The sequence below is a fragment of the Geotrypetes seraphini genome, chromosome 15, assembly GCF_902459505.1.
Source record: "Geotrypetes seraphini chromosome 15, aGeoSer1.1, whole genome shotgun sequence".
Lineage (NCBI taxonomy): Eukaryota > Metazoa > Chordata > Amphibia > Gymnophiona > Dermophiidae > Geotrypetes > Geotrypetes seraphini.
In genome coordinates this window covers 4,441,800-4,463,962 of record NC_047098.1, presented here as the reverse complement: position 1 = coordinate 4,463,962, position 22,163 = coordinate 4,441,800, and the positions used below count along the sequence as shown (strand labels likewise).

Sequence of the window (22,163 nt, the reverse complement as noted above, 5' to 3'; positions counted from 1 at the left end):
TGGAACAGAACATACGCAAGTAAGGCTAGACTCAATTAGGGCACTGGTCTTTGACCTAAGGGCCGCCGCATGAGTGGACCGCTGGGCACGATGGACCACTGGTCTGACCCAGCAGTGGCAAATCTTATGTTCTTATGAGTAGATTTTGTTGTACTGATCTAAGGGATCTTGAAGGAGTGTAGGGTGTAAGATAGCACATGAGATAAAGGGGTGCTCCAGATTTTAAAGTTTTGAAGATCAGCAAAAGTATTCTTCTGTAAGTGATATGATGATTTATAGGAAGCCAGTGTGCTTTCTGTAATAATGGAGTAATATGGTCAAATGTACATGCATTGTGTTTCAGACAGGGAAAATGCTTGAATGCCTGAATAAATTCATGTAAACTGTTTGAGCTCCCCTGGGAGAACGGGAAAGAAAATTGAATGAATAAATAAATAAGATATCTGTTTAATTTTAAGAGAGCTACTTATGGGTTCAGAGTTCACTGGATTCGGCGGATAACCTGGAGAGGAAAAGATATTTGCATCAATTCAGTGGCAGATTTAGCCGGATAACTTACTCGCTAGCCGACAGAACGCCAGGCTCGAAACATCCCAGTAACTTCTCCGCAAGGTCCCCGCGGGGAAAGCTCCCTCTTCCGACCTGATCCCGGTTCATCTCCTGGAATGGGATGAAACAGCTAATTAGGGCCAAACAGCGCGGGCCGGAACAGTAAATGCCGTTCAATTCCTACGGGCTTCGGTACATTTCCCGCCGTTTCGTAATGGGGGCCCTCAGTGAGCAATTTCGTATAAAGGACGACCTTTATAAGGTCGCCCAGGAGTTACACAAATAAGAGTATGCGAGATGACAAAAAAGTGAACACTTTGAAGTAATTTGCTTATAGGCTCTATGTGGATTGTTTTCCAACCTTGCCCTAAAACAACTTCCTCCCCCCCACCTCAAGGAAGACCTCCCCCATTGAAAACAGCAAATTTGTAGGGTAGGGTAGGGTAATTTACTCATGAAATAACTTTGGCCTTTATCTGCCATCATGTTTCTATGCCCTCTCCATATCGTAACGTGTGCGTGTACGCGTGCGTGCGTGCGTGTGCGTGTCTGTGTTGCACAGTGTTTGAGATCTTGCAGCGTCTTTGTACATAAAGCATTTTCCACATTACCAAATTGCACACACAACATGGAACGAACATGTTTGTGCAGAGTGTTGCGGTGTGGATGTGAACCCCCTTGCCGCCATTTAAAACACCCCTTGAGCTTGTAGGTCATGGTCTCTCTGGAATATCCCCCCCACAGAGTAAAAGCTTACTGCCACTTTAAACCCAAATGCCTTGCACTTCTCTTTCTTCTGTGGGTGTTGCTCTGAAATTCCAGTCATGCGATGCCCGGCCCCTGCATTCTGCAGCCTGAAAGCACACCAAGACATTAGTGTGTGTGTGCACAGGAGTGTGTTGCCTTTGTGGTTGCTCTGTGCCCTGTGTGTCAAGGGACTCGCTGAAGCGGGGCAGGACATGGCAGTGTCTGTTTCAAAGCTGAGCCTGGAAGAACCTCTGACCCAATAACGGCCGGGACAGGTTCATCTCCCTGGACCAGCATCCTGAGAAAATTCCTTCTCCAGCTGACCCTTGCCCATGTGACCCGAGGTGCCATGCTCGCTCTTAGCGCTCGAATCTGAGAAGACCAAGTCTCCTGTCGACTGGAATAAAAAGTCTCCAGGCTAAGGGAGGGCTCTTTTTACTTTAGACTCTACAGGACACCATCATGGCAAATTCTGGCTTCCAGCTGTTGGGATTCTTCCTGGCTCTAGGTGGCTGGATTGCCATCATCTCCACCACGGCCTTACCACAGTGGAAACAGTCATCCTACGCAGGGGATGCCATTATCACAGCGGTGGGACTGTACGAAGGACTCTGGATGTCCTGCGCCTCTCAGAGCACCGGACAGGTGCAGTGTAAGGTTTACGACTCCCTGCTTTCCCTGGATGGTAGGTACAAAGCATCCTTGGGAGGGTTGGGGTCTGCCTGATGCCCTTTCTGGGGTGTCTGCTGATCCTCTTAGAGCCGGGTCCTACCTCGTCGGGTGGTGGCTGAGAGCCAGCTCTCTGCCTCTTTCCACCTTGTTGCCCTTTGGAAGGTTCTGCGTTTGGGGGGGGGGGGGAGGTAACAGCCTCTTCCATAGCCAGGAAATGAGTCCCTGAAGGAACAAGGTGACATGGGGTGCCCTGGCCAAAATAATGCACTACTTAGTAACATAGAAATTGAGTCAATGATGGCACATGAAGACCAGTTTAGTCCATCCAGTGTGGCCACCATTGTACCTCTTGCTTCGTCGCTGTGTGCAGGTTACCCCCCACCTCCCCCCACCCTTTGTTGCTGCGTCACTTCGCACAGGGTTATACCTTTGTTAGGGTTATACCTGCCATTCCATCGCTCCCTACAGATTACCCCCCCCTCCTTTGTTGCTGCTTTGAACAGGTTACCCCCCCACTGGGGGGGGGTCATGCATGTGTGTGTATATGTGCATGGGTTTATGTGCTTATGTGTGTATGTATATGTGTATGTGCTTGTGTGTGTGTGCATGTATGTGTGTGTGTGCATGTTTGTGTGTGTGTATGTGCATGTATGTGTATGTGCGTGTGTGCGTGCGCATGTGTGTATGTGTGTGTTTGTGCAAATACACAGGCATGTGCTACTTTTTACTTTTACCTCATATTTGGATTTCAGGAATTTGTTAAGAACTTATGTAGGTGAAAAATTTTTGTAAGATGAATTTTGTATTTTACTGTAAATGTTTCAGTTTCTTTTCATTGTTTAACTACATAGATCTGAAATGTATTGTGGTATACAAATATTATGGCGTGTGCTGATTCCCTCCTATTGTCATGTAGGGCTCCTCCGTCTTTATCCCGGGCCTCGTTAAATTTTGCCCCCACCTCTTTGCCCCCAGTACACCCTGTCCTTTCCGCCTCTAATCCCTGCCCTATGAGGACTTAACCTCTGCGGGTCTCTGCTCTGGTTACACAGGCTTATGAATTCTCTCGAGACAGCAGTGGTTTAATAAGAGCACGAAGAAGGAATGGTGGGGGTGGGGAGCGAAGTCCACAAGTAGGTTAGAGTAAGTGAAAATGTCTGCGAGTGGACAGATCCAACTAACGGAGCGCTGAGGACCCTCGCCAAGCTCGCTGCCACCTTCTTTTCAGAGTTCTCGCTGGTTTCGTGACGTCTTGGTGGCGATGTGATCAGTTGAGGACTGATTTTTAAGAAGTGTTTGGAAATAAGTTTATCAAGTTTATTAACAGAATTTGATTAATCGCCTATTACAATCACTAAGCGATGTACATAACAAAAATATAATAATTAAAGAGAGGTTCACAATTTTATAATAGACAATTAACTTGAACAAACATATAGCTAGGGAGGAATGGATAAAAGTTACAATTATCATTTGGGGTAGAATAGTGGAAATAACAGTAGGTAAAGGGACGTAAAAACTCAGCAATTATAAACAAGCGATGTTTTAAATGTTGAAGGCATCTCTAAATAAATAAGATTTTAAAGATTTTTTAAATACTAAAATATCTTTTTCGTTGCGAATATATTGGGGAAGGGCATTCCACCATTGGGGACCTGTTACAGAAAAAATGTCAGCCCTTCTTGTACCAATAATCAAGGTAGTAAGCAGCTTACGGTCCATTTCCAGTCACAGGCTGGCCTAACCTGGCATGAAACATCTGGGCGTGTTCGCTACCAGCCAATTCAGACCGGCACCTGGTTAACTTACCTCATAGGCCCCCCCCCCACCCCTTTTAGAAAACCGTAGCATGGTTTTTAGTGCCAGCTGTGGTGGTAACAGCTCTGACGCTCATAGGAATTCTTTGAGCGTTGGAGCTGTTACCGTCGCAGCCGATGCTAAAAACAAGGGGGGGAGGGGGGAGTTAGGACCGTTATTTTTCTGCCTTACTTTATGGAGCTACTTAGATGGTTAGCAGACTGAATTTGGCTACTAAGACCCAGACTCTGTAACTAGCGCCATGATCGGCCACCGATCGTGTGTCCGTCACGCAATGGCACCAGGTACAGAATTGTGCCTCTGGCAAAGGCAGACGCCAGAAATATAGGCCAGGCTTTTGAAAACCCAGCACTTTGCCCAGGTTTTGAAAAGCTTCCAGCTCAGGACCGCGACGGGAGGTCATCTGCGCATGTGGTGATGTCAGGTGCACGCATGTGATGTCATTGTGTCGAAACCAGATCACGTGCAGCTCCAAAGGTGAGAACAGGTTGAGAGAGACAGAGCTGGGAGCGAGGATGGGGCGGAACGGAGCGTGACTTGGGTCTTGGCTGGGTGGAAATGGGGGGGGGCTGGGAGTAGAGAGTTGCACGGGGACAGAAATCCCACCCATCCCCGCCCGTCCCCGTCAGGATCCTCTCCATCCCCACCAGTCCCCGTCAGGATCCTCTCCATCCCCGCCCGTCCCCGTCAGGATCCTCTCCATCCCCACCAGTCCCCGCCAGGATCCTCTCCATCCCCACCCATCCCCGTCAGGATCCTCTCCGTCCCCGTCAGGATCCTCTCCATCCCCGCCCGTCCCCATCAGGATCCTCTCCATCCCCACCAGTCCCCGCCAGGATCCTCTCCATCCCCACCCATCCCCGTCAGGATCCTCTCCATCCCCGCCCGTCCCCGTCAGGATCCTCTCCATCCCCACCCGTCCCTGTCAGGATCCTCTCCATCCCCACCCGTCCCCGTCAGGATCCTCTCCATCCCCACCCATCCCCGTCAGGATCCTCTCCATCCCCGCCCGTCCCCGTCAGGATCCTCTCCATCCCCACCCGTCCCCGTCAGGATCCTCTCCATCCCCACCCGTCCCCGTCAGGATCCTCTCCATCCCCACCAGTCCCCGTCAGGGTCCTCTCCATCCCCACCCGTCCCCGTCAGGATCCTCTCCGTCCCCACTCATCCCCGCAAGGAATTACCTCCATCCCCGCCCGTCCCCATAAAAAGCAGCAATTACTTCTAACAGAATCATCAATTCCACAGTTTCTTTTGTGTTTGCGCTGCAGTTTTCCTTGTGGAATCTCTTTGGTGGAACCCTTTTTTTGTTTTCTGTTCAGGTAATTAACTTATAAGCCCCTTCTCTTACTAAGGCTGACATGTCCATTATATTATATGGATGAACCCTGCTTCCAAAGCCTTCCATCCCCGTGGGAGTCCCATGGGCCAGAGGGGGGTCCCCGTGGGAGTCCCATGGGTTAGGGGGGATTCCTGCGGGATTCCCATGATCTCCGTTCCCGTGCAGACCGGAGATCATGGGAATCCCGCAGGAATCTTACAATAGTAAAATCTTTCTCTACAATCTACAATCTTACAACAGTAAAATCTACAATAGTAAAATCTTTCTATGCTTTCTCTTACCTTGATGACAAAGCTTGAAGCAAACTTAAATTGGTTTTGAACTACATTTAATGACTTAATTATTAACCCCTACGCATGCACTGATGTTCACACATTGAACACTACATAACCAGTAGAACAGTGTGGCTCCCACAGCTGAAAATACATAATATTACAACTGTGGTATTCAGAACTTAGAAATACAGATCCAATCATTTTGCTATAGTGGCAGATAGAAACATGATGGCAGATAAAGGCCAAATGGCCCATCCAGTCTGCCCATCCCCAGTAACCATTATCTCTTCCTCTCTCTAAGAGATCCCACGTGCCTATCCCAGGCTTTCTTGAACTCAGACACAATCTCTGTCTTCACCACCTCTTCCGGGAGACTGTTCCATGCATCTACCACCCTTTCCGTAAAAAAGTATTTCCTTATATCACCTCTTAACTTCATCCTATGCCCTCTCATTCCAGAACTTCCTTTCAAATGAAAGAGACTCGACTCATGTGCATTTACGCCATGTAGGTATTTAAATGACGCTATCCTATCTCCCCTCTCCCGCTTTTCCTCCAAAGTATACAGATTGAGATCTTTAAGTCTGTCTCCATACGCCTTATGACGAAGACCACACACCATTTTAGTAGCCTTCCTCTGGACTGACTCCATCCTTTTTATATCTTTTAGAAGGTGCGGCCTCCAGAACTGTAAATTCATTATAGGAAACATTTAAGGGTTAACTTAATTATAATTGGCAACATATGCAAACAGAAGGCAAATGAGCCTCTATGTGGACAGATGTCCTGAGGTTCAGCTGGGCCATAACACGAGGTGTGTTCTGTGCAGGATGAATTGGACGGGATTCGTTTCTGAGTCGTAGCTGATAACTTCTATACAAATGCTCAGGACCAGATGAGCTCTAAGGAAACATATTTATGTAACCCCATTTTTTTCTCCCCTCACACCTCTCCTCATCCCCAAAGTCACAGATTTTCATTCGTGGCCTTCCCTCCGCAATCCACCTCTTCAGAAGCAGCAGGAAAAGTGCTCCACCTAGCTGTGGGGGTGACAACAGTACCGTAATAGTTTATGAATGAACTTCGAGACCAAGCAAGCACGTGCTTTGAAAGGAGAGGCTTAAAGGTTTGAGCTGAAGAGCTGACAAGTTACCTGGTTCCAGGATGGAGATTTTAGGTCAGGCCAAGATTTCTAACAACCTTTATCCTGGTGCATTTTGAGAGCTGAAGCGTTGCTTTCAGTGGGTAGAATCAGGAAGGACAAACTGGTCAAAACATCTCCTTCTCAGAACCGGGAAACTTGGCATCTCTAGAGCAGTGCGCAGAGAAACTGGGGAAGCCATTTTCACCCCCAATTACCTCTAGTAGAAACCAGAGACGGCAAAGGTAGATTACCCCAAAGAGTGAGACTTCCTAGATCTCGTGGTAAATGTGTCTGAGGTGTAAGTTTACAAAGTTTAATGTGTGAAAAAAACCCCCATCATAAACGAAAGATGCAAAAGAAAATGATATTTGGCTTTCTTTGGTGCTTGCAAAAGGATATAGATAGAGCAGAGACAGTCCTAGGGCAGTTTTCAAATGAATTTGCCCAAGAACCTTAGTAGCTGGGTAAATTCTTCAGGATGTGCATTTGAGCAAGCGGACTTCTCCGCTCTAGCCCACCACTGTCCCCACCAGAGATGCAGAAACCTAGACACTTTTCAGACACACAGGCTCGTGCTTTCGACATCTTCAAAAGGATATATATAGGATGAAGTCAGTTCAGAGGTTGGTTAGTGGTCGTCGTCATAAAGCCTATGGGGACAGGCTTAAACACCTCAATATGTATACTCCGGAAGAAAGGCAGGAGAGAGGGGTTATGATAGAGGCGTTTAAATATCTCCGTGGCATTAAGGTACTGGAGGTGAACCTTTTTCAAACGAAGGAAAATTCTGGAAGGGCAAAGGATGGCGTTAAGAGCTGATTGTCTCCGGAGTAATCTAAGGAAACACGTTTTTACAGGAAGGGTGGCAGATGCTTTGAATAGACTCCCGGTAGAGGTGGTGGAGACAGAGACTGTGTCTGGACTCAAGAAAGCCTGGGAATCTCTTAGGGAGAGGAGGAGATGGTGGATGCTGCCGATGGGCCATTTGCTCTTTATCTGCCACCATGTCTCTATGTTTCAATGTTCAGGCACACACATGCACTCGGTGGCATAGCCATGGAAGCTGACGCCAAGGGCAGAAGGAATATGGCACTCGACACCCCCCCCCCCCCCCGGCAAATGGGAGGGTTTCTTATCTGCACTCCCCACCCCCCACCTCTGAAATGCTTCTGTTCTTCACAGGCAACTGCTGCTTGAGCCTTTCCCTCTGACGTATTTTCCTGGTCCTTTTCCCACCAACAAAATGTTACATGAGAGGGAGGAGTCCCTGCATTTAAGAGGTAGGGGGGGAGTGTAGAGAAGAGGAGTGGCATCCCCGGCAAGATGAAGCCAGGAGCGCTCTGTCCAATCCCATTGCTCCCTTTATTACTACGACTAGGAATTATTTCTATAGCGCTACCAGACGCGTGCAGGACTGTACAGAGTCACAAAGAAGACGGTCCCTGTTCCAAAGAGCTTACAATCTAAACAATCAAGACAGACAGGATGTCATGGGTACAGTTAAGAGGAATGGTTAATCAGCTGGCTGGGTTGGAGGGCAGAGGGGAGCACAGGACAATCAAGCCATTGTGACATCACTGATGAGGCTGGCTCTTATTGGTGGAATGAGGCATTATGACATCACAATCTCAGATCTGCTTCCCAAAGACTGAAACTCTTCACACTACTACTAGAAATTATTTTTATAGCGCTACCAGACGTACGTACAGAGTCACAAAGAAGACAGTCCCTGCTCCAAAGAGCTTACAATCTAAACAGACAGGATGTCAGGGTGGAGGATACAGATGGGGGGAATGGTTAATCTGCTGGCTAGAGTGGTGGTCAGGGGGAGTGGGGTTATGGAATGAAGGCTATATCAAAAAGGTGGCTTTTCAGTCTGCTTTTAACAAGGGAAGGGAAGGGGCTTGGCGGACAAACTGAGGTAGTTATTGCAGGCATAGGGGCAGCTAGATGAAAGGAACGAAGTCTGGACTTGGCATTGCATACATTCTCTCTCTCGCTGTGCTGCTTCTGCTGCTCACGTGCTGAGTCCATCAGGGTGCCAAACCCCAAATAGCTCTGGCCACCATCTTATACAATTGTTGCATTTGCTGCCAGCTTTTTCACAGCCTCCTCACACTTTTCTCCATTTTTCTTGCATTCCTACTCCTTATCAACACCCTCCCACCCCCAAGACACCAGTTTCCCTGACTGTCTCTAAATCCCCATGCAGAATTAAGCCCCGCCCCCACAACACTTGTAGCTCCTCCTTCCTGTGACTAAAGAAGCCTCTTCATTGGCTGGATCCTGCCACATTCTTTTGCACTGAAATGGAGGAGAATGGAAGAGTTCTGGAAACTAAATTTAAAAAAAAAAAATCTACTCTGGAATTTCTGAGTCACACTATGTCCGAAACAGACCCAAAGGCGACTTATAATTTGAGAATTATTGGTATACAAATTGGTGCATTGCAAACGGAATTGGAGAAGATACAGTTCTAAGGGGGGTTAGGAGTTGATCAGATTGAGGTTGGTAAGTTGCATAGTGAAGGTTCCGATGGGACAGGTCCCTAGTGACGATCCAAGGGTTATTTTCGGAGGCGTGTGTAGAGTCTCAGAGGCAGGTCATTAGCTTAGTGCAGTGGAGGTTCTGATGGAGGTTCAAGGGTTAATATTTAGACTCTTTAGCCATTCTTCTGCTTGGAGACAATCTATAAACTAGAAGCCTGAAAAAACATCCAGACAGTTGGCAAACGTTGCCTCCCAAGTCCTGAGCGTATTTGACAGACCCCCCCCCCCCTCCCCATACTGCTGGGCCCTAGGCATATGCCTAATATACTTTTTATGATTTTATAACCTCTATCATGATGGTTCCCATATTAACATAATAAATCATGACAGATAAAGACCAGCATACAGCTGCAGCTTTACTAAACAGTCTTTACCATGGATTTTCTCTGGTTTTGAACCAAAAGCAAGGACTCCTTTGTAGTTCTTAAGCAACTTTCTTTAATAACATGAAGTAAAGAATAAACACTCACAATTGATGACTTCAAGGCAGTTTAACTCTGTCGTAGAATCTTCTCACGCTTCCAGCTTTCCCTATGCCAAAAGGGTGCTGGGAGTTGTGTCCACACCTTGTGGAAATAACACTGTTCTCCAGATTTAGATATAAAACTAAGCTGTGTTAGACTGTTAGAAATAAAGGCAGAAAATCTGGAGGGAGAGCAATGCTAAGCTCAACTTCTCATACAGTCATGTGGTCTGACAAACATGGCAACTGTTCTCTCTCAGACTGAACAAGAGGGGCAGGCTTGAGCTCTGTGGTTGCAGCCTAACTCTCTGGGAGAAGCAAAGCCCTCTGGGGATTGAAGTCCACAGAGCACATTTTACTCATCCATCATAGCATAAACACTTATACTAGTTCTTATACAAGAAATGGAGAAAATGCCCACATAAAATGGGGCAGAGCACTATCTAATCTGCCAGGGTTGTACCTGTGACTCCGTATGGGTCCCCCCCCTTTGTTTTTTTATGGTTGTAGCTGATGCCCGGTCGAGTCCTCTGACACACCTCCTTTATTTATAAAGAGTGAAAGTTACTAGTTTGATTGTATGAAAATGCTCTACACTTTTCTTCTATCTTCATGCCATGTAGGAATTCTTTTTGAATTCTTTCACTGTCCTCAGGACACACCAATCTCAATAATTTCTTCTCCAAACTGAAGAACTAGGACTTAATATTATGGGTGCCAATAGATAATGGATGGGAGGAGAGAAAATGTTTCCCCCCCCCCTCCACCTACTGCCTCTGTGTTGATTGTCCCTTCTGAGGTCAACCTCCCTCATTTCCACTGCTGTTTGGAAGATCTGTCCGCCCAAAAGCAGTATGTTATCTCCTGTGACTAACTTCAGAGTGGGACCTGCCAGCCATCATATGCCAGTAGGCCCTGGAGGACGCCAATCTTATCAATGGTTTCCATAGTGATAGGAAACATGATTTTTTAATCTCCCAAGGAGTCTCTTATGAGGGACGTTACTGAATGTGTAGTCACCCCTTCAAGGAAGTCTAATCACGTCCCTTTGTAAATTAAGTCGTGCTTATCCCTATAACCCAGGGGTGTCAAAGTCCCTCCTCAAGGGCCGTAATCCAGTCGGGTTTTCAGGATTTCCCCAATGAATATGCATTGAAAGCAGTGCATGCTGATAGATCTCATGCATATTCATTGGGGAATTCCTGAAATCCAGACTGGATTGTGGCCCTCGAGGATCGACTTTGACACTCCTGCTATAACCAGTGAATCTCACTGGTCTATGGTTAGCTGGATCATCCCTGAAATCCTTCTTATTCTTTCCAACCTAATGATAGTGGAAAACAGTTGAGAATGTCTGTCTGACCATCTGTCTGGGGAAAACATAACTCTCGGAAAATGTAATGGATGGGATGAAACTTGGTACTGTATGTCAGAAAAAATTGGCAATACAGTGAAAGATTAGAGAAACTGGGCCTTTTCTCCCTCGAACAGAGGAGATTGAGAGGGGACATGATTGAAACATTCAAGGTACTGAAGGGAATAGACTTAGTAGATAAGGACAGGTTGTTCACCCTCTCCAAGGTAGGAAGAACGAGAGGGCACTCTAAAGTTAAAAGGGGATAGATTCCATACAAACGTAAGGAAGTTCTTCTTCACCCAGAGAGTGGTGGAAAACTGGAACGCTTTTCCAGAGGCTGTTGTAAGGGAAAACACCCTCCAGGGATTCAAGACAAAGTAGATAAAGACAGGTTGTTCACCCTCTCCAAGGTAGGGAGAACGAGAGGGCACTCTCTAAAGTTAAAAGGGGATAAATTCCGTACAAACATAAGGAAGTTCTTCTTCACCCAGAGAGTGGTAGAAAGCTGGAACGCTCTTCCAGAGGCTGTTATAGGGAAAAATACCCTCCAAGGATTCAAGACAAAGTCAAACAAGTTCCTGCTGAACCAGAATGTACTCAGGTAGGGCTAGTCTCAGGGCGCAGACTGCTGGGCACGATGGATACTGGTCTGACCCAGCAGCAGTAATTCTTATGTCCTTATATGAAGTTCAAAAATGGGCTAAATCAGATTAGGGGTTCCAGAGAAACTGCAGCAGCTTATTAAGTAAATAAGTCTACTCTAATCTAATCCAAGAAACTCAACAATCATGACCATCTCAGTGCCACAGAATAATTTTATAAAAATGGATAATTGGATCATACTTTTAAGTATTAAATTGTGTTATTTGTTTACATATTTATTTCTTTGATTAACCATTTATTTAAATGGCTATTTGCTTACCCTCTTTTTACAAAACTGTAGCACCAGCTTTGGTGGTATCAGCTCCAACTCTCATAGAATTCCTATAAGCATCGGAGCTGTTACCGCCGTGGCCGGCACTAAAAACCACACTACGATTTTGTAAAAAGGTGGGGGGGGGGTTATTTAATTATCTGTTTATCACAGATGCTCGAATATATACTGACCTGAATATAAACCGAGGTAACCTTTTCCCTCCCAAAAAAGTGAGGAAAAAGGTTGACTTGAATATAAACTGAGGTTTGAAATTTGGCTAGATGGGAGCAAATATGTAGATGAGATGGAACCACAAGTAAATGCTGATGCATTCCTCGAAGAGGAATAAGCTATGAGAAAGCTAAATACGAAACAGTGTGGAATATCTGATGGGAAAGGACTAGGATCTTAGAGTTTGGTATGAGATTGGCAGCCATTGTTCCTTCCTTAATAATTCTGATGCACTATCATACTTTTGGACTCCATAAAGTAGTGTTTGGAATGATTTGTAATCTTCGTTGTTGACACTATGGTAACAGGGAATTACAATAATCAAGTCTGGCCATTACCAAAGTATAGGTTAACAGTGGAAGAAATTTGGGATCAAGCAAAAAAACTCAACCTGTGAATCTGACGAAGCACATAGAGTGATTTATGAACCACGGCAGAAATGTGAGTTGAGAAAGTGAAATGGTTGTCTTTGTAACCCCAAGATCTTAACACAATCTCATAAGGAAATTTGAATATCATGTACAGTTAAACCTTGGTTTATAAGCATAATTAGTTCCAAAAACATGCTTGTAATCCAAAACACTCGTATATCAATGCAAATTTTCCCATAATGGAAACTCCACAACCCAAAAACATTAATACAAAATACTGTATGTACTCGTATTGCAAGACCTCACTAGTTTAAAACAGTTACTACCCTCCTGTAGCGTCAGAGAGAGAAGAACCATCGGCTCAGTTGTGATGATGTGACGCATGTATACCGTATGTACTCGTATCGCAAGATCTCGCTCATTTAGAACAGTGAGGTTCCCGCTAAGGTGCGCTGGCGTGCGCTGGCGCACAAAATATTAGGTCGCAGCGCACAAGTTTCTCGTCACAGCGCAGGACCGGCAAGATTGACTCATTTGAACTTCTGCAAGATCAGCATCGGAAGCGTGCGCTAGGCCGGAGAGATCTTGGGGAGCCTCCGACAGTGGCTTTCTCCCCTCTCTGCAGCTCTCCTTTACTTCCCAGCGCAGCGATTCACGAAGGCAGCCTCGGGGCTTTTGCTGAGTCGCGGCTGCCTCTGATGATGCAACTTCCTCTTTCCTCAGAGGCGGCGCGACACAACAAAGGACCCGAGGCTGCCTTCGTGAATCGCTGCGCTGGGAAGTAAGAAGAGCTGCTGGGAGGGGAGAAAACCACTATCAGTCTGGGAAGCTGCTGGGCAGGGGAAAAAAGGGACAGCTGCTACTGGAAAGGGAGAAGGAGAGATGCTTCTGGGAGGGGAGGAGGGAAAGGAATCTGGGAAGCTGCTGGGCCAGGAAAAAAAAGGGACAGCTGCTACTGGAGAGGGAGAAGGAGAAGGAGAGATGCATCTGGGAGGGGAGGAGGGAAAGGAATCTGGGAAGCTGCTGGGCCAGGAAAAAAAAGGACAGCTGCTACTGGAGAGGGAGAAGAAGGAGAGATGCTTCTGGGAGGGGAGGAGGGAAAGGAATCTGGGAAGCTGCTGGGCTAGGAAAAAAAGGGACAGCTGCTACTGGAGAGGGAGAAGGAGACGGAGAGATGCTTCTGGGAGGGGAGGAGGGAAAGGAATCTGGGAAGCTGCTGGGCCAGGAAAAAAAAGGGACAGCTGCTACTGGAGAGGGAGAAGGAGAAGGAGAGATGCATCTGGGAGGGGAGGAGGGAAAGGAATCTGGGAAGCTGCTGGGCCAGGAAAAAAAAGGACAGCTGCTACTGGAGAGGGAGAAGAAGGAGAGATGCTTCTGGGAGGGGAGGAGGGAAAGGAATCTGGGAAGCTGCTGGGCTAGGAAAAAAAGGGACAGCTGCTACTGGAGAGGGAGAAGGAGACGGAGAGATGCTTCTGGGAGGGGAGGAGGGAAAGGAATCTGGGAAGCTGCTGGGCAAGGAAAAAAAAGGGACAGCTGCTACTGGAGAGGGAGACGGAGAGATGCTGCTGGGAGGGGAGGAAGGGAAGAGAGTTACTGCTGGACAGGAGGCTGGGAGAAAGAAAGAAAGGGGGCAGGCAGGGAAACAGAAGGAAAGAAGAGAAACAGAAAAAAAGAAAGAAAGGTCAGGGAGAGAGGAAGAAAAAATTGGGGGAGGGAATGAGGTGTGGAGGAGAGAAAGCATACAGGCTGATAGAAGGGAAGAAAGATTGGATGCACAGTCAGAAGAAGAAAGTGCAACCAGAAATCACCAGACAAGGTAGGAAAAATGATTTTATTTTAAATTTAGCAAAGTGGAGGCAGTATTACCACAGTTTTCAAAGGAATTTGCCCAAATAACTTAATAGTTAACTGGGTAAATTCCCAGAGATGAAAACTTCCCTTCACTTACTATGCACAGTTCTGAATTTATATCTGCTGTCTATATTTTACAATATGGTCCCCTTTTACTAAACCGCAATAGTGGTTTTTAGCGCAGGGAGCCTATGAGCGTCAAGAGCAGTGCTGGGCATTCAGCGCAGCTCCCTGCGCTAAAAACTGCTATTGTGGTTTAATAAAAAGGATGGAGGGTATATTTGTCTATTTTTGTATGCTATAAAAACCAAATACAGAGAGAGACTGAGAGCTGTTGACGAAGAGCTACGTGTGTGTCTTTCTTCCATTCCAGCCAGAATATCAGCTTTGTGTTCAGCCAAACAGGCCCAGGTTTCGCACTGAATAAAGTATTTTATAATTTTTATAATTTTTATTTCATAATAAAGTAATTATAAAATACTTTCTTTGTGTTTATTTGATTCCTATTCAAGAGAATTACTTTATATATAGTCAATATAGGCAGAGAGTTAAATTTTTTAACATTTTCTAATGGTGGTGTGCCTCGTGATTTTTTTCATGAAACAAGTGTGCCTTTGCCCAAAAAAGGTTGAAAAACACTGGTCTAGAAATTGAAAGCATCAAACGTATTGTCTTCTGGACTGTTTTTAATTTACAGTTTACACATATGGATGTAACAGACATAACTACATTTGTTGTAAAACATTTATTAAGATATCATTTCATCCCTACAATTTCTGTGTTCTTAAAAATATTATTTAACGTTATTTAATTTAGCGTGTAGGCCTAAAATTCCTTTGAATACCTCGTCCTCATGTATCAGCAACTTTGACAACATATTTATTTGGCTCATAACTTGCTGGCGCCCGATATTTTTAGCTCACAGTGAAAAAAGTTTGCTCACAACACCCGCCCGCTTAGAGGGAACACTGGCCTACACTCCCACAGCGTCAGAGAGAGAAGAACCATGACTCATTTGTGATGTGTGTATACTGTATGTAGATAGCAAACAGGGCAACGTTGAAGAACCACAAAATGGAAAAAGGACAGCGATTGTCTTAGTAGCATTCGTTTTATTGGAAAGCCAGCTATCAATAAGGGGATCTGTACTCGGGGGGAAGGGGGGTTTCAAGTTGCAGGGCACTTGTATTTAGCATTTTGAATTGGGGGGGGCCTCCAGAGGGGTTTGTATTTAGAAGGGGCTTGAGGAGGCACCTTGGGATAAATTTGTCCAGCCCCTTTAAAATGACCCTACATGATCTCATCTACTGCTGGTTGCACCTGGTGTCCTTACATGTTTGAAGGTATCAGAACTGTTGATGCCCTCTTCCAAGCTGGATTCTCTAATCGCCATTAAAATCAGTGTTGAGATAGCTCACCTCCACCTCACCTTCTGTACTCTATCTCAGTGTTTTTCAACCTTTTTATACCTATGGACCGGCAGAAATAAAATAATTATTTTGTGGACCGGCAGTTGAAGAACACTGGGCTAAGTCATGGGCCAGACCCCGCCCATATCTACCCAATCTCCACTCCAGACCCCGCCCCATAATAGTACCAATTGCACCTTGCACGTCCCTTGCCTCATCTGTAAGCCTTCCCTCTGACGTTGCGACGTCAGATAGAAGGCTTCCGGTTCAGGCGCAGGATGCCTGTAGGAGCCACTGACCGTGGCTTTGTGCACTGAATCAGTTAGGAAGAGGGAGCTGGCTCGAAGATAACACCGCATCCGTGGACCAGTGGTTGAAGAACACTGTTTTGGGCCTGATGCACGTGCTGGCCCTGTGGACCGGCAGGAAATTTCTGTGGACCAGCACTGGTCCATGGACCGCTGGTTGAAAAACACTTAAAGATGGATTGAATTAACCTGATGAAAAGGGATTCCTGGGCCCCTCAACTAGTTCACTGGCCTTTATTTCTACATATTGAGCTGGATTAACATAGCAATCTCAATATTTAGGGTAATTAGGAAAGAGTTCAGACTTTGAATCCAGGAATTCGGAATGGTAATATATGTTAATAGCCTTCATTAAAGGATAGGGAAATCTCCACTAACATTTCAAAGCTATGCCAACCAAAATGTCAACTTCTTTGCTACATTTTGTAATTATTTGTGTCCGGAAGGAAACTTTCACTGCTGTCTCTCTGAAGTTTGATAGTGGGAAGAAGTCTTTGTCGACAGTTAAAGCAGAGGCTTCAAACTCTAGTCCTCAAGGGTTGCAAATATGTGTAAGATATGTACATTGCTATACTTAAACACATAATAGCTACTTCTTGCAACCCTGTTCCTGCCCTTTGTGTCTACCCCCAAAGCTGCTCAATGATGTTAGGGATAACAATGGCTGCCCCATGTCAATTATCTCAGCCATCTTGGAAGCCCACTACCACTGCACCACTGATCCTAGAGTTGTAACCATGGCTGCTGCTTGCCGGCTATCCCATCCTTCTTCAAAGCTTTAGAGTAGGCTGCAATCAGTATTGGACTTGCCAGCTAGGAAAAAATGGAGTACATAATGGGCATTATTGCATCCACTTGGTGGTCGGTCAATCCCTACCCATCTCTGTCTCCTCCGCTCCCCTTTCTTTCTCCCTCCTCCTCCCCTTGTTTCATTGTGTGAAAATTTAGGGTCAGAAGATACAATGTAATGCTACACAGTCTTCTTCCGTGTCCCCTCTCTAGGCAGGAATCACTCTGCGGCATCTCAGATGGATATTTGTCTATCTTGTTCATATCACCAGTCAATGAAAGTTATTCATCTACTGCCCTGGGTAATTTGAAGGAAATTTGTTGTCTCTGACCCGTGTTCCATTGATAACTCTAGGCCTTCCTGTTTTGCAGTTCACATTCAGTCATCCCGAGCTCTCATGGTGATCGCTATACTCCTGGGCTTTGTTGGCATGATCATCAGCGTCTTGGGCATGAAGTGCACAAAAGTGGGTGACAACAACCCCCTTATCAAGAGCAGGATCGCGGTCTCAGGCGGGGCCCTCTTCCTGCTGGCAGGTGAGTCGTGATCCGAGGGAGTCAGAAGTCAAGCACTGGCACGTGACCCTGGTGGAGGGTGTAATTCTGTCTTACGAGCAGAGTCGGAGCAATCCTATTAGTGCTCTCTACCTGCACCGACTGTTCAGGGCTTCCAGGGGATTCACCCCACCCCGTCAAGGCCCTGAGGGCACTGCTCTGAGTTTGATTGGTTGAGCAGGCAACAGGCAGCTGCTGCTCAGCCTATCAAATTCAGATCAGTCCTGCCAAGGCCTTCAGGGGGGTTCGGAGAATCCCCAGACCTAGATCCCTGCTTTTTGGAGGGTTTACTTTTTGTTTGATGCAGTTTGGTTGAGCAGGCAACAAATCAGACTGCATCAAGCAAAAAAAAAATAAAAAGCTGAATGAATCATTATCACCATTCATTCAAAACCCCACATGGAAAAAAGAACAACCTCTGCAACGCTACAAGGCCTTTCACACACACTCATACAGCATAAATGAGCAGGAGAAACACAAACACACGAAAAAAAAAAAAAGAAGTGGAGAAAAAGCCTCAGTTCTGCTTCAAAACACTCCTACATACACATAGAAACTGTAGGGCAAAAAAAGCACTGTACTAGCCTGCAAAGTAAATGTCCAACAGCACCCGGGTACTTAACCCCAAACGTGAAAAATGTGGACAAGGGGCACAAAAGCACTGAGGTCCAAAGTCAAGCAAAGAGGCCCATGAAAAAACCACTTAGCTGCTGCCGTTTTCCAGGCACTTCTCAATCCACAATCCTGGGCAAAGCAGCCAGTGAACCCAACGGGGAATCTCCCGTTTCGCGTTATCTTGCTGCGTCAGGGGTACCAGGTTTCACAGCTTCATCTGCATGTAGTCGGACACGTCGGTGCTCCTCCACTTCATAAATCACTTCTGGCGCCAGAAAAACTGTTTAGCACTCACGCTGAAAAGGCCAACACAAGCTCCACCCCTTGCTGTCTTCCACCAATCACAAAACACTCAGGACCCGAAAAAGGCCGCCCATTCAATCTCTAGATTACAAGTATAGTGTTTACTAAGATCCAGTGAATTCCCCCGAAAGCCCTCACCACACGCCACTGACTGACTGTAATGGTCTAATGGTTAGAGCAGTGAGTTGGAGCCCAAAGGGTCCAGGTTCAAATCCTGCAGCAGTTCCTTGTGTCCTTGGACAAGCCACTTAACCCTCTGTTGCCTGGGGTCAGGGTTAATCCTTTGCCGTAATGAAGCACATTGCAGCATCTCCCGTCTCCTCCAAACATCTCTTCTGCTGCCCTCCGCACCTAATCCTTGTCCTTGGTGCCATCCATGATTCGACATTGCCTCCTCCCCACCGGTCTCCTGTCGGTGGAAGAGATGTAGGGAAAAGGAACAGGACTTTTCTGTAGTTGCAATCAAAAGTGGTTTACGCATTATATACAGGTCCTTATTTTGGACCTGGGGCAACGGAACTTGCGCAGAGATGCCGAGGGAAATCAATCAATCATTTATTTTATTATTTTTATTTAAAAATTTAAATACCGTTTAAAACTAAGCGGTTTACATAACTTACATATGATAGTATTAAAAGTAGACACATGATAAGACAAAGACATGATAAAATAAACATGCAAACAATCCTCAGAAAGATACCATAGTTTAGATAATAAAAATCATGGATAATTCATCAACTTTACCAGAAATAGCTAAAAAAGGCATCTAAAAATAACTGGGTCTTAAGTCATTTTCACAGCAATTTTGTATCTGACCCACCAAGGAGTTTCATAACCTTTAATTGTGTGATTAATCGCAGTTCAAATTTTTAATTAAAACACAGCCCTAATAGTTAGCAGTGGACATAACCCAGATCTGCCTGTGTCAGTCAGTGTCTCAATAACGCTGACTGCTCCCTCTGGGCTGAATATGGACGAGAGTAAATGACTTTGAAAGCCGTCTTTCCCATTACCGTCTGTTAATTTGAACCTGTAAGGGACCAAATTTTGTTTTCAGCTCGGTTTTATATTTGCACTTGAGCTTGATGAGGAATTTTCTGCTGGGCCACTGACCCCTCTGCTCCCCTCCTCTCTCACAGGCTTCTGCACGCTGATCGCAGTCTCCTGGTACGCCACCCGGGTCTCACATGACTTCTTCAACCCCAGCACACCTATCAACGCCCGGTAAGGCAACTAGTCACTGTTAACAAGATCTTCTCCCCTCCCACCTCCCTCTGCCATAGCCATGAACTTCATCCTATGATGCATTTTTCTAGATAATGCTTCCTCCTTGAGCCCACCTGTAAATCTCTCCAATCTGCTGCCTCTCATCCTTCACCATGTCAACCTTTTACTGAATTTCTCTTTCCCTTCACGTTCCCACATTTGCCTCTTGCATGTTTTCCAATTTTCATCTCCTTTCTTCTTTTGTCACTGCTTCCTTCATAAACTGATATCTTCTCATATATCCTCCTTTATCAGTATTTCATGTAATATTCATAATTTCACCATAATGCACATGGAGATACTTCCACAGTCATTGCAAGCCAGTGACTGAGGCACAGGGAGAGAAAGTGACTCTCTGGGGTAGAGAGAGAAAGGACAATTTCTGAGGGAAGAGCTTTCACCGCTGTCTCTTTAGAAAAATTACATAAAGAACTTTTGGGGAGAGTTATTTTGGTGGAGGGAGAAAGTGACTCCTTCAGGGTCACCCAGAGAGTCAGTGATTGAGACACAGGGAGTCCTTATTGTGTGACTTGTGGATTATTACTAAAAATCATGTTTTTCATATAGAGGAGGGGGTGTTAAAAATGATCGACCCCCAGGTGTCATATATGCTAGGTATTCCACTGGCGGAAGCCCGAAGTGAGTGGGCACTGAATTTTCTTCCTGCCATGCCCCATGCCTTCTACCCAAATGCAAAATATAAATACCTAAGCGAGTGGGTTTCCCAAAGCCCTGCCAGCTGAAGATCTCTTAACTCCTCAAGCTCTGCAGCTGCTGGCAGCTCAGAGACACTGTCGCCAGCTGCAGAGCTTGGAGATTACTGGCTGGCAGACTGGAGGAGGTGGTCTTCAACTTGTAGGGTTTTGGGATTCTCACTAGCTACCGAAAGGGAGATGGCTAATTTTTGGTGGACCGGGACCTGGAATCCCAATTCAATTTCTGTTTGTAATCCCTTGTTCTGTATTTGATAAAGGTTTGTCTGTGTTTTGTGTGTAAAGAAGGAATTTAAAGTTGTTTTATGTGTGGTAGGAATATCAGGGGAAGGTGCGGAGAGGAGGGGGGATCAGGGGCCCTCTCCTTAATTTCTGCTCTGGGCCCCAGCATGACAGGGAGGGAAAGTGACTCTCCAGGGTCACACAGAGGGTCAGTGAATGAGGCACAGGGAGAGAAAGAGTCGAACTGGGGCTTTTAATTCTCTTACTCCTCTCTGATTCTAGGTATGAGTTTGGATCGGCCTTGTTTGTTGGCTGGGCTGCTGCCAGCCTCACCATGCTGGGAGGGTCTTTCCTGTGCTGTTCGTGCCCCAAAGAAGATACAGGAGAGCAGTATTACAGACAGTCACAGCCTTCAGCCACCAGAGAGTACGTCTGAGACTGAATGCCAGAATTCTCCTTCATTTCCCAGGACGGGAGCACTCCTCCACCTTCTGCTCCGTTCTCCGCAGCGTCCGATTTACCCATCATGAACCAATGGCAAAACAGCAATGGTAGCCAGCCCTAGGCTCTGACTCCAGCAGATGTTACTGGCACACAGTGGTACAAGTTAAGAAAAATTCTATTGGGGGGGGGGGATTTCATTATAGTGTGGGGATGGATGGTATTAATGCCTGAGAAAGTGGCATATATTAAGAAATTAAAATTGAATCTCAGATCCCTGGGTCCAAGCAGAACTGGAGTATATGGGCAATGATTTGGGGCAGTAACAAGAGAACACCCTGAGAGCTGAAGAGTGGATGCAGTGTGTATGTGGTACGGATGCAGTGTGCAGTGTCTCTACAGTGTGGCTGTGGTGTGTGAATGGCGTGTCTATGAAACATGCATGCAGTGTGGCAATAGATAATGTGGTATGTATGCAGTGGATGCAGTGTGTATATGGCATGTCTTTGTAGTTTGCATGCAGTGTGTAATACATTTGTGGTGGATGCAGTGTGTATATGAAATGGATGTACTGTGCAGTGTCTCTGCAGTGTGGATATGGTATGTATATTTGATATGAATACCATGTACAGTGTTTCTGCAGTGAACACAGTGTGCAATACATATGTAGTATATGTATGGAATAGTGGATGCAGTGCGTGTAGAGATGTGCAGTGAACAGTATCTCTGCAGTGTGGATGGCAGGGTGAAGGAAGGGAGCCGCCATCTTTGAGTCTGTGATGCATAACGTCAGCATAGGTTTGATCATAGTTGTTATACACTACTATAAGAACATAAGAATGGGTCAGACCAAAGGTCCATCAAGCCCAGTAGCCTATTCTCACTGTGGCCAAAGCCAAGGAGTAGCAACATTCCAGAATCTCAAAGATTAGCAAGATTCGGGAATCCCAAATAGGAGCAACATTTCATGCAGAATCCCCAAAGAGTAGATTCCGGAATCCCCAGAGTAGCAACATTCCATGCTACCGAATCCAGGGCAAGCAGTGGCTTCCCCCAAGTCTTTCTCAATGACAGACTATGGACTTTTCCTCCAGGAACTAGTCCAAACCTTTCTTAAAACCAGCTACGTTCTTACCACCACCTCTGGCAACACGTTCCAGAGCTTTAACTGTTCGCTGAGTGAAAAAATATTTCCTCCTAATGGTTTTAAAAGTATTTCCCTGTAACTTCGAGTGTCCCCTAGTCTTTGCTTGTTGA

General features: G+C 45.9%; 1 protein-coding gene across 1 annotated transcript; it reads left to right on the top strand.

The window, feature by feature from the left end:
* Positions 1–1,448: 1,448 nt before the first annotated feature.
* Positions 1,449–21,830, top strand: CLDN19 (claudin 19). Its single transcript, XM_033922215.1, has 4 exons — positions 1,449–1,981; positions 17,164–17,328; positions 19,404–19,488; positions 20,748–21,830. The coding sequence occupies exons 1-4, from the start codon at positions 1,759–1,761 to the stop codon at positions 20,899–20,901; spliced, it is 627 nt and encodes a 208-aa protein (XP_033778106.1). The 5' UTR covers positions 1,449–1,758; the 3' UTR covers positions 20,902–21,830.
* The last annotated feature ends 333 nt before the right edge of the window (positions 21,831–22,163 follow it).